Genomic DNA, 16,857 nt, shown 5'->3' on the forward strand with positions numbered 1-16,857 from the left:
CAGTGCCATTCCCAAATGATGTGTTTCTAACTCATTCTCAAAATCTTTCAATTGCAAAAATATCACAGCCTCCCTAAGCAATTTATCCCAGTGTTTTTCATCTTTACCATTAGGAAGTTTTTCCTAATATTTGATTAAAATAACCCTTACTTCAAACTCTATTACTCATATTAATTCTCATCTGTTTCACTACACACAGGAAACACAGATTATTCCCTTCCTTTCTACAGCTACCTCCAGGTATATGAAGAGCCCTAATCATGGCTCCCCTAAGTCGTCTTGTCCAGACCAAATGAGAAAGTGCTGCACCACAATAGCTAGATATCCCCCAAAACAATTTTAATAGCAATAAATTAAATCCTAATCCCTTTTCACTAATGGTGCATGTTCCTCAGCCACACTTTATGAAGTAATAATTACTACAGCCCAAACATGCTTATTTTTTGACTTAACAGGTCACACACTGACATTGCAATCTGTACAATCATAGGAAAACAAAGGGTGATGTGCCAGAGCCTGACATATTTCAACAATAATGATTAATGGAATGGAAAATATGGGAAATAAAATTTCATACAAAACCTGACGTTTACTTTTATAAAGGAAACAGGAATATACACTTTTCCCACAGTCTAGGATAAACACAATCAGGTTTTGGAAACCACAAAGAAGAACAAAGTACCGGCTGCCTACAATGAATGAACCACATGCCAAAACAAACAAGTCCCAACCACTTGATAAGCTGTCAGAAAATGGCAAGCTGAAAAAAATTAAAGGATTTAATTTCTTTTTTTCCTGGAATGCCCTCCACCCTCGTTAGAGTTCTGTCACTTATTGTGCTACCCTTTTGTCCGCTTTCAAGGGTCATTAGAGACCTTTTCATGTCCTAATAAAAATTCCATTTTTTTGGCTAATCTCCCTGTCACACAGAAAAACACAACTCAAAAAACAAAACAAAACAAAAAGAAAAATAGAGGCCCTTTTGTCATTTTCTTTAAAGACTTTCAGAGTAAAACCAGGTATCTTGACAACTTGACTTACTTTTCACAACTGAAAAGCAAATCATTAAAGTACTTCCTCACACAGATTTTCTTTACTTGCAGCCAAACAAGCTAGCATAGCAAAAACCAAGCCCTTGCAAAAATAATTTAATAACCACTTTAATGAAGCCAAATAAATATGTATATAAAGAAGGCACCTTCTAAAGCCTCAGCCTCAAGTCAAGACAAAGATATCAGCAGCATTTTTCCCACCCTTACACTGTTGGAGCACACTGGTATCACTCTACAGCAGTTTCCCACTGCTACTGTTTGCTGTGTCCAAAAAAGCATTACATTCAGTGTCAATTACATTTAAAGTCAGTATAAGCACTAAAATCCATCTCTTACATTAACATCTGGAGGGATGAGGGTGGGGGAAGAATAATGAGGAAAGTGAAGAAAACAGTTAAGAAACAGAGGAGAAAAAGAAATTTCCCTTATGGGTGAATGTAAAAAACAAAGAATAAAGAAAGATAGAGAAATTCTCCAAGTCACAAAACATATGTTACAGCAAAACAAAAAAGAGAACTGCCAGGCTTTGAGAACTGTGTTACAAAAGAAGTCAGAACATTATCATAATTAATGTTTCAAATTACAGTAAATAAATTTCAGCTATTAGATGTGATTAGATTTTTCTGAAAAGAGTTATTTCTGTTCCACTGGCAGGCTTGTGTTTCTGGGATTTGTAAATGTAATTGATGTTTTCAAGCAAATGAAAGGACATGGTTAACAATTATTCTTTTATTTCCCACCTCTTTAGAAAAAGGACCAGTCTCCAGTTTCTCTTGTAAAGTTAGATATTTACATATTCTATACCTCATAATAGATGGTTTCATATTGCATGTGATAGCAGGAAAGTAATCAAATAGAGGTAACAATAGAGAATAGCTAATTATATGCATTGTCATTGCTCTCCTAATAAATTGCAAATTATTTGCTAGGAGGTTTACAGCAAAAAGGCAAGGGAAATTTATCATTTGTTCAAAGACAAAACACCCCCATGTGTTTACTTGCCAATACAGTAAAATTACATTGTTGACATAAATTATGCTACCTTAGATATAACCAATTTCTTATCTGGTTGATTCAGTGCACAGAGCTTCAGACTAACTTAATTAGTATCATGTGAGTTAAAAGTATATTTTTCTTTCCTTATAAGAAGCAACAAGCTAACTCAAATGTGAAAAAAAATCACAACTTCAAAAAATCCATCTGCAGTCTCAAAGCTGTCAAATGGGTGTGAGTGTTACATAAATATTATATGTATTTTTACACACACAGGTTACAGTATGCTATACTGCATATGCTATGTATATACAAACAAAATGCTTATGCACACATGTAAAAACAGAAAAGTGTATACAATCATACAAAACATGTTTGATTCTCCTCTATCTTGTGTATGCTATACCACAGTCATTTCATAAATAATCAGTTTAGTCTGTAAATCCCAGTAAGTTACAAAACGGTAGTGTGATATGACTTTATATTCTTCTGCTTTGCCATAGAAAATTATTTCCACTTAGTTGGGTATCAATGACGTATTCATTGTAAGATGCAGTAGGGTTACAATCAGCTTTGCATTAAGCCTGCAATGGATGAGCACTAGCAGATAAAATGATAACAACCTTTACAAGAAGAAGGATAAAGCAGCTCAAGAAAACATAATATATATACTACTGAAAGACATTCTTAACTGACATAATTAAACAACAAGATCTTAGAATATTTTCCACAAATCTTCTGGTCTCTAAGGCTCTCCAAGCTACTAGAAGGCAGCAGCTGCAGAAAAGGAACAATACAAAAACAAAGAAACTCCAACAGACCAAATTTTTTTTTGCTTTGCTTACAAATGAAAAAGTAATGATATCCCACAAATCCAGAATTAATTTGAACTGGCAAAGGCAATCAGATAAATAGATACACAACCTTCTCAAACACAATTATCTTGAACTACTATATACTGGCTTTATTTGCTGAAAGTAAAAGTTGGAGACCATTACTTTTTTTCTGGAGACAGAAAACACACAGATTGTCACTCGGCCAATGTTTTCTGCAATTTTTTCAAGCTATGGCATTTCTATATTCCCAGCTGAAAAACATGTAGCAAAGTACCAAACCAAAACCAAAATTACAAGCCCAGAAAATTTATGGATAGGCTGCAGATAAAATTTTGAGCAAAACACTGGTAGTTTCCCAGCATGCTGGTGTTTTTCAGAATGCAGAATTTCCTGCAGCCCAGCTCCTATTGCTTTGTTTCAACTACTCACTAACAAAAATTCTGAACATCTTTTGCCAGGAATTTCAAATGGAGGATTTTATCTTTTGGTGAATACTTATACATTCTCGAAAATTCCACCTAACAAAACACAGGCCAGAATTATCCCCAGATAGGTTTAATTAAAAAAACAAATTATTACCACCATAGGGGAATAGGGGGAAAAAACCACAGTCATTTACCTTGCAACGTTCTAACAGATTCATTTGCTAGTACTTAATCTATGAGATTTTTTTATACATGAGGGTGCTTGGATGTCTGGAAAGCTCCATCTTCCACCCATGTCACTCCTACCTTTGGAGTCCCATGGCTGGGTCAGAAAGGAGGAAAAGCTGCAGAAGTAGCTGTGAAACCTTTAAATCATCCTCTCAATAAAAAAGGGTGATGGATTTGACATTACCAGTCTCATTTTCCCTCTCCTTCTAGAAAGTAGAACTTCATTTCAGCACATTCAACTTGCTCACTCTCACAAGCCCTGCCACTTTGTGAATCACCCCACTTTTTCACAATTTAACATTCTGCACTGGTGGTGCCATCATTGTCTCCCCTTAGAGCATTAAACTACAGATGGGAAGTTAGCCTGATTTTGTGCACTGCTCTACCCTTAGCCATTACCAGTTTCAGTTCACACTTTATAGTAAAAGAAGCTTCAGTGAGTTGTTCTTCCTCAGGGCATGTCCACATTTCCCAGGTTCTTACAAGGGCAGCAATCATCCAGTGGGGAGAGAGATGATCAAGTGCTGTATGTGAAGTGTTTTGACTTGTAAAAGATGTCTGAGACTGATGTTAGTGGCACTGTGCTGAAGCAGTCTTTCCCATTAAAAGGAATCCTGCTGAAATACTGGCCTCCCCTGGAACCTGTTGCAAGCTACCTCAGACCCTTTCCAGGGACTAAAAGGAACCTGTTCCCAAACAGTACAAATATAGATGTTAAATACAGGGTGAGTGACTTACAAGGCATCAATCCACACAGATAATTGTGCAGGTGCAGTTTGTAAGAGGCTGAGGAACCATATCACTACTTTTTAGTTCTCTTAATGCCTGGGATTCAATTGCAGTAGATGACTTGGGAATTTCTGTCCTCCCATAAACAGAAAAATAGAAACACAGATCCTTCCCAATATTTCTTTATGCGATATCCAATGTGACTGTTACTTGTTACTTCATTTTGCAAAGTTTTTTTTAAATATTAAAACCACTGCAGGTATGCTATTACATATACAGAGAGTGCCTTGTAAATACGTTCATGTGTTTCTTTAATCCTCTGAGATAGGTAGGTGTTACAAAAAAGTAGATGAGAGGTTTTAAAGCTAACAAAAAAGAAACAATCAAAACAAAACAAACAAACAAACAAAAAAACCCCACACAATCCTGACTGCCCACCCCACCTCCACAGCAAATACTGTTTATCTGATGTTAGTAAAGAATTAATATAAAGGACATTTGCTTCAACCCGAGATTTACAATAATAGAATAATTAGGCATTTAGTCTTCCCTGTGACTTTCTAATTTTTTGCTGTTACTACACTGAATCACAACGTGACTAGAACTTCTGGAAGCATTACCCTTGTTTTGGCATGCCATGATACAGCCTGCTCCTATAAGGGGGGGGTGGGAATCATGCAGTCAAAATGCTGCCATGTGATTCCAGATCTGATAATGTCTGTGACTGCCCTGAGAAAAATTCTTGACAGGATCCATAGCCCTTTCTCACTCTTCTGCCCCTCCTCTTCCTTCCCCTTTGCTCTCTGAATGTGCTACCATGTTCAAGAGAACCATTTCTCATCTTTCAGGGTTTAGATATCATAAATCCACAATGTCTGTCAGCGACTGAACACGATGCTTTGCTCCTTGGACACATACAGAATCCTTATAGTTATTCATCCTGAATATTGTTTGTCTTGAAAATGGATAGCTCCAAGAGGAAAAAAAATATGGCATAAGATACCATGACAACTAATGTTATTTGATTAGCATCTTGAGTAAGACAGGGATTGATTTAACATATCAGTTGATCACTCATTTCCTTCCTGAATGAAAAAAAGGAATTATATTCATTTTCATCAAAGAATTGGTAATGGTAGTGATGTGTACTTTTAGCTCTTCTGCTGTAGTTTCATGAGCTTTTATTCCCTTTAATTTTCCCCTTCCCTTCACATATTCTACATTTGAACCACAGACAAGAAATTTGTACCAGATTTGGCTAGGTTAGCATAACTGGAACAGGCTGAAAAAAAAAAAAAAAACAGGGAGGGAGCTACAGGTTAATCAATGTGGGCCATCAGGAATTCAGTGCTGGGGCTCACAGTGGCTTTTCTCTACCCAAAAGTACAGCTATGTGGATATAGGATAACCAAATGTCTGCAGATCATTCTGAGTCCCTCTTCTGGAGACAGCCTAGCAAGAATAATTTTGAAGTCATGGTTAAAGGACAACAGCAGAGTATGTGCAGTAATTGCACAGCACTAAAAAATGGACTGTCAAGCAGTCATGAACACTGCTCACTAAACCTTCCCGAAATAATTTTCAGGGGTTAAGAAAATGAATGTTCTGAGGTAATGGTACTTTAGATTGAAAACCTATATAATGTATCATATCATTATCACAGATTACATCTGAGATCTCAAAACAGCAAAATGAAAAAAAGGTAATTTTTCTTACAAAAGTAAAAAAATTACACATATGAAAAAAGTCTCTAAAGAGTTGTAGGAAATGAATACTTGGGCAAAGGCTTTGTTCTCCTGTCAGATATTTCCCTGGAACAAAGACTTCATAACCTACAGCATTCTCATTTCTTCTGTTATTATAGACCAAAATAATAATCTAAAGAAACATTGTATCAGAGAAGCACTTATATTTGTCATACCCCAGGATGCAGAATATACTACTCCTGCTGCAATTGTTGATGCAATAAATAAATTAAATGAAAAAATAAGTGATGCCACCACCAAATTCCCTTTAACACTAAGTAGAGAAAGCTCCCCTGATAAATCTTCATCTATTTCATTCACAAAAACACTTGAAGCTTGAGACTGATGATTTCAGCTTTACAGGATCATGTTCTTGTTTAGCAACTCCATTACTCTCTTAATTACACCTTGCTGTGACTGATAAAGGCCTCTTTACTGTAGAGTTTGGGATGCCCAACAGACACAGAACAGTTATGCTGGAAGGTTCCTCTGGAAATCAGGTAATCATATTCCCTGTTCAAAGCAAGGCTAATGTCAAGGTGATACTGAACTGCTCAGGACCTTGTCCAGCTGAGTTCTCACTACATCCTACAGAGCTTCAGTTCATCAGTGACTAACTCTCTGAAAGCCACGAAATACAAAAAAAAGGAGGTACCACCAGTGCTATTGCAAAATTGCTTTGCTGAAGGGGCCAAAAGCCACCAACAGTTTTCCAGGGTCCAGGCAGAATGCCTACACTACCTCTACAGGGTAGAAGGCTTCATAACACCAAGATAGCAGAGCTGTGGGCCCAGAAGTTTGGCAGTGAAAAGGCTGGGTGCATATGATGGAACTAATGGGGTTACAAAAGCATTGGCAAAGATGATGACAAATAATTCAAACTAAACCACTCTATGGTTCTGGTTCAGCATCCTTTTGCTACAGGGAACGATCTGCAAGTAAAAGGTGTTTAAGGATGAGTTGAGTGTTTGATGGTGGGATCAATGAAGGCACAGCATTCAACAGCACTAAGCAATTGTAAAATTTGTCCATGTAGTATTGCCATAGAGCAGCCTCGAAATCTGAGTGGTTGGCAGGGTGGTTTTTGAGAATTTGCCCAAAAACCAGCAGTTGTTGCTTTGAGGATCTCCTCTTAGACTCATTTTTTTCTTGAGCAACCTGCTCACCCTGCTGATATCTGGTGTTCCTGTGCAGTGTCCCAGCAGAAGGTTGTCCCATGCAACCTGACTAGTAAGGACAGAGCTGCAGTTAGATTCCAGCCCATCTACTGGACTCCATGGATTCCTTACCTTGAGGTCCCCTTAGATTCTAGTTCCCATGAGGAACAGATGATGTTCAAACTCTATGGAAAAAGACAGCTTTTTCCTTCCTTGCACCTGCTCCTCAGTTCATACGGTGAGACAGAAGAGGTCATAGACAACTTCTGTGGGCACAGGGCTCACTGAAATACAGCTTACTTGTATATGGGAGGAGAGACAGAGAAGTAAAAATGCCCCCAAAATATGTAAAATTGTCCCACAATATGCCTCATTTATTAATTTATTTTTATTCTAAATATTTCCTAGAAGGTTATATTATATTCAAATCCTGTTTTACATATATATGAGTACTTTAAACGTGTATTTGCAATTAAATAAAACCCAATCCCCTCAAATCTGAGGCAGGTGTATTGCAACTATATTCCTATAGTTCTCTGATTTTCAGCAAAGTCCAAATTCATAATAGCTAGGTGTAAGTCAAATTCTGAGCCACTAACATCTTTTGAAACAAGTATGGGAAACCATTTTGGTGAAGTATTTCTGTACAAGAAAATGTCATTTGCTTCCTGAACAAAATCCTACACTTCAGGATGTGTCAAATTCACCCTCGCCAAATTAGAGGTAGAGTTTAGTCATAAGCACAGAAAATGCTGAGAAACTGGGATTAACTGAGAAACTGCTAATAACAGCCACAAAAAATCACCCATGATGAAATCTGAGTCCTACAAGAAATGCCATGGGGTCTGCCCACACCCCCATCCCTGAAACTGTATCTCAGAAGTCTCTTGTTCAAATGATCCCAAGTTTTCAGTACTTCATCACTTTGTATAACATGCTATGGATTTCACAGTAACCCAAAGCAGCACAATGATTTCAGAGCCCTTATGCTGCAGCCACAGGACCTGCAGTATACCCCAGGGTTCTGGTCCCACTCTCATCTGGGGACCTGGCCAGGCACTCTGCAGCTCCCATCTGCTGCACACAGATGGGCTTCCTCACACAGGAAACAAAAGCAGGAGGAGGGGGGCTGCCACACATCCTTGCTGTGCCCTGGTATGCCCTAACAGACTGTACCACGGCATATACTTCTCAAGACTCAGGTCCCACACTCTAGAAAACGTCCTAGAAAATGTGGATTTTAAACTCAAAGGCCCTTCATAACTCTGGAGCAGAATTGGTGTTCTGCTTTGCTCTAATTCTCATTAAGCCTTTAGCAGAGGAGTGAAAATACAAAAGCATGCTTAAAATAGTTATTTTTAACCATGCAACAGATATGCAAAAATTTGAATGTCTACACTATAATTACATAAATATATTTCAAACCAAAACATTTTTAAATTATTTATTCCCAATTTCTACGTTTAAGTGCTTTTCTAGATTGTGGCCAGACTGCAGGATTGAGCCAAAGGTGCATAAATCCAACCTTCAAAGGAATAAAACATTCACAAAGATTCTATTTGGTTGAGCAAATTTAGAAGAATAAAGCTAACTAAGAATAAAAATTAGATTGGCTGAAAATTAATAAAGCACAGCTGGAATTATTCGATTCATCCATATTTGTTGCTTAAATGGCTCTAGGGCTAAGTTTTGCAGAAAGATACTTCAAAACTCAGGGGTCAATTGCTTTTGGAGACAAATTGACCTACAGGGATACACTTGTCTAATTTGGTTCTTGCAGTGGGGCAAGTCTACAGAAATATATAACCAAAAAACCAATTTTGATTCCAGTGAGAGACTATCAGAGGTCAAGTTTAAGGTTCCCATAAATTTACATATATACACTAAAAGATTAATAACTTCTCAAGCGACTGAGTTTCCTTGCTAAAAGCAAAGGCAGATAAAATCTGAGAAGGAAACAACATATGTGCTTATTCCACATTCTGTTGGCTAGATACCATGCAGTCAGCTCATTGCACATTGCTGTGAATAGATCTGCAGTATTTCATAGGCTTTGGCCATACTCAGGGAGTGCAAGTAACACTACTGCTGGCTCAGCTCCTAGGAGAAACTTCTTCAGATCATATAATCATTAATTTTGAAACTAATTTTATGTGCACATTCAACTCTTATTAGCTAAATGGTGTTATTACTGTTAGTTATATATCCAGTCATATAGTAATATAGTTTGCAATGAGGTCTTGTGAACAGTTATCCATTCTAAACATAATGCTTCTCACCTAGGCAGGTTTTATAGATTCATGCATTGATATTTTTTCCTGTTCAAAATCAGTAATGTACTTTATAAAATGGCACCAAAATGGACCAGTATTAAAATAGTAAAAAAAGAAAAACACACCTAAAAATAAAATTTATTTTAGATAGACACACACCAAAAACACACCTAAAAATAAAAAGTTATTTTAGATATACACACTCCTTGAAGCTGGCATAAACCTCCCAAGAAATCTACAAAACTTAAGTCCAGAATTTACTTGGGAGCATAATGAAAATTTCACTCTCAGGCAATATTAACCTTGAAAGATACAATAACTTTTTATTTTCAAGTTGCACTCTTTTAAATTCAATCAAAGCAAAAATAGTATTTTCCAGGTGGGTAATTTACCAGGGTAAAAATGAAAAACTAAATTCACGCATTTCATTGTAAATGATGAGAAATCTGACCATTGCATCACTGATAAATATATAGGAAATAGATACTGTTGTACGTAGAAAAATACTTTCAGTAAGTTTTGATTTGTTTTTCATTATTGCCAGGATCAACAGATATTTGTAAATAAATGATTTGTCAACAAATATGTAAATCCTGATTGAGCTTACATTTAGAAAAGTATTCTCTGGTGTGTGGAGTTGTTTTCAAAGACATAAGTATTCAGAAGAAAAGAAAATACAACCACTTTAAGCTTTTCAGTCCTCTTTTCTTAGAGCCACATAAATTTGGGATGTTTTCTACTTTTATCTTTACAAATCATGGAACTAATTGCATTTCTTATAATATAAGTATATAAAAAAAAAATGTTACATGGGAGATTTGCTGACTTTCAAACTGCAAAGGCCCAGAAGTGTAACAATCACACAATGCAAATATGAGGGAGAGACTAATTTTACTGGAGGTACCCATGTGGGATTTGTTATGGGTTAGGTTAGGAGGGAGTTTGTTCGTTTTGCTTCAGTTGATCAGGTTTTTTTGTTGGTTGGTTGGTTTTTTGCAGTAAAGCATTTCTTATTTTTCACATGATTAAGAAACTCTGTCTCCTCACAAGCCACTAAATAAAGACAGCCTATAAACTGGGGTAAACTTCTGTCTAAATAAGGAACATCTCATTAAAAGCAAGACATTCAAAACTCTAGGTAAGTAACTTGGAGTGCATCCAGAACTTTAGTGGAGTGAATTTGTCTCAAAGTAGAAACATTCTGCTACTATTTGTACATCACATAATTTTTGTGATGCAGCAGGTTTAGACCCCACGTTTCAGTATTATTTGCATGCCCAAAGAGGCCTTGGTGAGATTACCTGTATGGTCCTCTGAGTGCCATCAATGGTGACAGACAACAAGGGTGAAGCCAGGTTCCACTCGCTGGTCACATTTAGTCTCATCCCATCAACTTCCACCTGTTGTGACACCAAACAAGGCTGTTACTATTGAAGACAGACAGAAAACTGATCTCAAGTTCATTACTGCATACAAAGCAGCAACCATTTTAAAACAGATGGCTCCCAAACAACCTGTCATGTTTACTGCTTCTGCCATAAAAGACAGGGTCCAACAACAGAGTCTTCCAGCTATCTCTGGGGAGAGGTGAAGGACCTGTGAACAGCTGCCTCTGAGCAGCAAGGTTTCAAGTGATTTCCAGCAAGTAACAAACAGCCATCCAACTTTTAAACCTATCTGGACATGCTACATTTACTGCAATTAGACAAGTAATGCATATAAATTCCAGTGACACCTTGCAACCCACACAACAGGGCTTGCATATAATATTCTCTCCAAGGACCAAGGAAGAACTTTTCCTATGCTTCTAATGAAGGGCTTTGCATTGTTATCTTAATTAATATAAGGCAGTAATTAATTCTTCAGCATTTTGCCTCAAAGTCTAGAAAAACTTTGCAAATTCTGGCATGTTTTCTTTCAATATACAGCTGATCAGAGAAATACAATTTCTGACTTGAATGCCAATATGCTTATCCAGAAAGTGGGTTTTATTTTAAATCATGCCATATTCATTATGCAAAAATATTTCTAGGTGAAGAGCAAAAATTCTGGGTTCTGAAAAAGATCAGCGTAGCTGTAATGACTTCTATCATTCTGTTGTATTATACTGTTTAAAAACACACCTCACATATTCAGCACTATAACATCCTCAGAGAAAGAGATGGTTATGAAAAAAATTATTACATATGGATTAATGTAATTGGTGATTAATATTTATGGCATATTTTGAACACTCATCATGCTATTGAAGGTAGGCAACTATTATTTACTATAAACAGAAGAAAAGTCATGGTTGGCCAATTTCCTTCCTCTCTCAAAATCTCCAAAGTATTTTCTAATCAGTAAAATTCAGACAATAGTGATAATGACACCACTATTGCATACATCTTCAATAAACTAGAAAAAAAGAATCAATGCATTTAGAATAAAAGCTGGGCACACCTTTTGCAAAATAAAACTTATAAAGCCTACTCTTTTAGGTCTCAGACTTATTATTTGATCTAATAATAAGAAGAAGCGTCTTATATCCATAAGTGAGAAGTGCAGAGGAACAGTGTGTAATTTGATGAATTCATTTCAGTTAAGAAGAAAAAGTTCTGGCTTAAAAAATACTCCAATTTTATAGACTTTAGTTTAGAACACAAAGTTTACCTTAGTGATACAATCTATGCAGTTTCCATGGGCTTTGACTATAAATAAAGTTACATGTAAAGAACAAGAAGAAAAACAAGTCATTTATAATGGTTCACCAATAGGCCAGATTAGCTGGCATGCTTCAGGTACTTTACACTGCTCCAGTGATGCAAACCAGCCACAAACCTGGCTTGAGTTAAGCCGGACCTGCAGCTGGTTTGCATTTCCAGAGCACTGCAGAGCAGCTGGAACACTCTGGTGAACCCAGACCACTCTCAGCAAACGTGTATCAGCAAATACTTTTTTTATTGAGAACAGGAGAAACATCTCAAAAAGACTTTTCCAAATGGAGAAAAGCAAATCCAGTACTCTGTCTCAACCCTCTGTGATTACCAACTGAACTTTGATAAGGCAATTATTTAAATTCTTTAAATGTCACTATTGCTAAAACCAGAGAAAGACTGTCTGCACTGGAGTCTGGGTCTGAAAACATCATTTACCATGTGTCTCCAGGGATAGAGGTGACACACCACCAAAGCAGACCAGGCTACTGGTCACCAAAAAATCCTCCAAGTATACACCATACTGCTTGTGGCAGTGCAGGATTTACATGCAGCCTTTAGAGAGAAAATCTATAGCTGCTATCCACAGTTCTAGCAAAGGGTGTTCCAGGGGCAGGATGCAAGTCAATACCTCCACAACAAACTCAGTCTAATCATTAGCTCTTTTGTCACTGTACAGATGAGCAAAAGTGGAGTAAACCTCTTTGTCACAGTGGTAAATGACCTGTCCAAAATCCCTCCACTCTTTATTCCAGATTACATTAGTATCAAAACACTTCTGGTGGAAACCACCCTGAAAGGAGAGGGCAAGCAGATGCTAAATCTAAACAAACCATAGCACTCCCGCCTGCTTATGTGAAATAGAGAAACCAGCAGATAATATATTGCCACTATTATGGTTTCTCTATTCAAAAAAGAACAGAGGGTGAGGGGAAGGGTTATATGAACTAATGCTTATCCCATAAACTGCAGCAGACTTCTCACAGAATGGAGCTACGGGGTCTCAGCTGCCTTCACCTGCAACTCACCATGGTATGTGCAACTGAGGAAGATCACAGAAATCACAGAATATTACCAGTTGGAAGGGATCTTCAAGGATCAATGAGTTTAACTCTTAAATTAATGGTCTATACAGGGATAGACCCCACCACCTGTGCATTATTAGCACCACGTGTAACCAACTGATGATGCGAAGCCAAGAGAATCCCAAGGAAATCTGGCTACCTATGCTGTGATAGGTAGAATGACAAAGACAGAACATCAAGATGTCAGAGAAAATGAAAAGGACTGATGATATTTACCATGTAGTGATCATGTTCCTTTTACCACAAATGAGAGAAAATACAGGGGTGGAGGGGAAGACAGGACACAGCATGCCAAAAAGCAGATGGGGATTGAAATCAAACCAATACTTTATCTAACAGAGCAAGCCTTCTTTCTGCAGCCAACAGCCTAGCAAGGCTAGCAGGTAGAAATAGGGGAAGAGAGAAGACCATAGACGAACCTGTCAGAAGTTTCCATTTGCCTTCATTCCTCCTCTAGCAATGGATATGATAACAGAACCTAATAAATACTGCAATAAACCCAGAACCTTTTTGCTTTAGGTTTGGAGGGTTGGGAGTCAGGGTTCAGGGTGTGAAGGGGGACATGGGGATTAACTAATGACATTATAGGGACTACTTCCCATCTTCCTTTGTTTCTTTGCTCCTAAGAGAGCCAAAAACAAATCACCATTCAAAGGACGCTAACACTTGAATTGCAGTGAGAAGATCACAGTCAATTCACTCCTGCAGTGGGTCACACTGTGCTTTACACCACACCCATATAGTGTAGCTTTATTCTTAACTACTCAGTTCCAAGTATACACATATGTGTCTGTGCATCTACAGTAACTATGTTTCCATTGCTGCACTACACCCACATGACACAGTGGTGGTGAATGATTCCTTTATTTAAAGGTTTGTTTGTCCCTATGTGAGGACACAAAAGATAAAAGCAGCCACAGTCCTTCACAATTATTTCCAATTCAAAAGCTACTGTAAACGAGGTCTCAGAAAGAAGAGTGACAAGTCCAAGACACAATGCTAGAAAAAGGTCAACAGCTTACCCCACTGTCACAACTTTCCAGACTTTGCTGGCATGCACCTGAACTACACAAGTAGCAGCCCCTTCACCTCTTGTGGAGTGAGTTCCTGATGTTCAGCATGATGTGTACCAGCTAACCAATAGTGCAAAGAGCTGCAAAGCATAATCTGCATTCAGTTTCCTTTAGAGAACATAATTTGGCATTCTGTGTGCATGTCAGGCAATTAAAGCAGGCAGCACAAGCCTGAGTGTTATAGCCCTGTTAATTTACTAATGCAAAGTCTCGCGTACATCTGGCACATGTCACTTCTTTTCTCCTGGAAATGAAGGTGGTTTTCCAGGAGACTAGAGGGCAGCTAAAGCATTTGTTTCCTGCCTGATCCTTCAAAACATTATGCCTGAAGTTTCTCATGCCAGCCCTGAGTCTGACTAACTTAAGTCTGCTGATTTAATCCCATGGTTTCAATTCTGCCTCCCAGCACGGTGTTTAACTCGAGAGTTCTGGCCCTAATGACTTGGCTATGCCACCCTTAGCCATAGCATTTACAGCCTTTAATTCTACCTCATGCTATAATGGAAGTGATGGCATTCTCTAATCAATCAGATCTAGAAAATGAAAAATCACCCTCTGCAGACCTGCCTTGTTGAAGTCTTTCTCTGATCAAGACAGCTGCCCATGAAGATGGACTTTTCAGGAAAACAGACATTATTCTTCACAGGATATACATGAATATTCACCGCTATAGCCTCCACTCCCTTCAACTGTCATTAATCTAAGGGACATCCACTGGGCAGCAAGGGTTCTATAAAGTGAACCTTAAAATCATTCCTGCAAGGAAGGAACAATAACAGCAAGAATAACTCTTGTAAACATGAGGTAGCTTATATGTTTGAAGACTTTGTTCAAACCTACATAAACCCCTCCTCTTCTGTCGAAAAAGTAACTGTCTCAAGCAGAAGACTCCTTACCTCCATCACTGCTAACCACACTGTCCGTGCCAAAACAGCAAGGAGATTCTTTACATTTTTATAAATCAGGTAAACATTAGGTATTGCTTCTTGTGCAGAAGAGGGGGTGACTAGAGAACTGGTAGCAGTGTGGCAATAGAAGGTCCAGCAGAGGCAGCAGTATTCAGTAACAGTCTGCAGTGACCTCAGACTAAGCCAAACTGAGCTGGATAAAGCAGTTTTTGGTTCCCAGTTTTCACAAAATGCATGAAATTGTTATCTAATCTACTGTCCAGCCAACAGAGAAGCACATGGGAATGGTAAAGACAAGGGAAAACTGTCCTCTTTCAAAAGTTACCTTCTGCAGTCCCATGCAACCTCAAGAATGCGAGGAAAGTCTTTATGGGGCTGATGAGCCCAAGACTTCCTTTAAAAGCATGATGCATGAAACACCAGGCATATTGTAAAATATTTTGCTAGTTTTTAATGTAAAAAAAAAAATTCACAGCAGAAGAGTTCAAACACTATCTTGCATCCATCTATTCTCATAGCAAATAACCACAACACACTTCCTTATAATGAAAATTACTAGCTTCCTGGAGTCTGTAAGAACATGTGGTAATTTGCAGAGTTGTCTTGGAAATTATTGGGTCTTCTTATACAACTTGCCCTAACTTCCCCACATTGCCTTTAAGAGCCTTGAACAAAATCAGAGTCGTATTTGCCACATTAGGAAATAGCAGCAACCAAATAGTGTTTCACATGTTGTCATTCATAAATGCAAATGAATTATGCACAAATGCAAAGAAACGCAGTATGATTTCCTGTGTGGGCAGTTCTTATTAAGCTTCTTGTATATGCTTTATCTGCTGTTCTTTGGACTGTATTTGATAGTGACCCAGGGTCTGCTTACTCCCAAAGCGTTTGACATTTTCCAGGACCATGTCCTGGAAGAGGTGACAGTATACTCTCATCCAGTTTACAGATGGCACAAAACTGGGTGAAACACTCGAGAGCAGGGCTGCCATCAGGGGGCCCTAGGCAGGCAAGAGGAGGGGGCTAATGAAAACTTCATGAAACACAAGACTAATTTTCAAGTCCAACATGCGAGAAGGATGAACCTATCACAAAGACACATTGCGACCTGACTGGCTAGGGAGCAGCTCTGTGGAGAAGGACTTGGAGGTAGCTTATATGTTTGAAGACTTTGTTCAAACCTACAGACATGCCAGCACAATGTGACTGAGTCAGCAGTCAAGACTAATTTTCAAGTCCAACATGTGAGAAGGATGAACCTATCACAAAGATACATTGCGACCTGACTGGCTAGGGAACAGCTCTGTGGAGAAGGACTTGGAGGAGTGGGCAGACATGCCAGCACAATGTGACTGAGTCAGCAGCATGCCCTGGCACCAAAAGTTGCTGTCAGTGCCCTGTGCTGTTAACAGAGGTGTAGTCTGCAGATAGAGGAAGGTGATTAGATCCTGCTACTCAAAACTCAGACCACATCAAACAGTGTGCCTACAAGACAGACATTGACTTTGCTCAGTTTTACAAAGTTCCCATTAGCCCATTCCTCTTGCTTGCCCAGGTCCCACTGGGTGGCAGCATTGCCCTTGACTGCATTGAGCATTTTCTGCAATTCTGTCCTCTGTAGATCTAGGGACTGTGCAGTCCCACTGCTGCCTCT

General features: G+C 38.3%; 1 protein-coding gene across 2 annotated transcripts in view; it reads right to left on the reverse strand.

Moving 5' to 3' along the window:
* The window catches only part of PCCA (propionyl-CoA carboxylase subunit alpha), a 262,979-nt gene that overhangs the window by 58,742 nt on the left and 187,380 nt on the right, over positions 1-16,857 (reverse strand). The window contains exons 19-20 of one of the 2 annotated variants that reach the window (XM_039730385.1): positions 10,740-10,838; positions 2,742-2,822 (exon numbers count right to left, since the gene is read on the reverse strand). In XM_039730385.1, coding sequence (XP_039586319.1) covers positions 2,742-2,822; positions 10,740-10,838 — 180 coding nt within the window. The remainder of the gene's footprint in view (positions 1-2,741; positions 2,823-10,739; positions 10,839-16,857) is intronic. The other variant, XM_039730386.1, reaches the window with a different exon arrangement.

This window comes from Passer montanus, unplaced genomic scaffold (genome assembly GCF_014805655.1).
Source record: "Passer montanus isolate IOZ18808 unplaced genomic scaffold, ASM1480565v1 scaffold72, whole genome shotgun sequence".
Classification (NCBI taxonomy): Eukaryota; Metazoa; Chordata; class Aves; order Passeriformes; family Passeridae; genus Passer; species Passer montanus.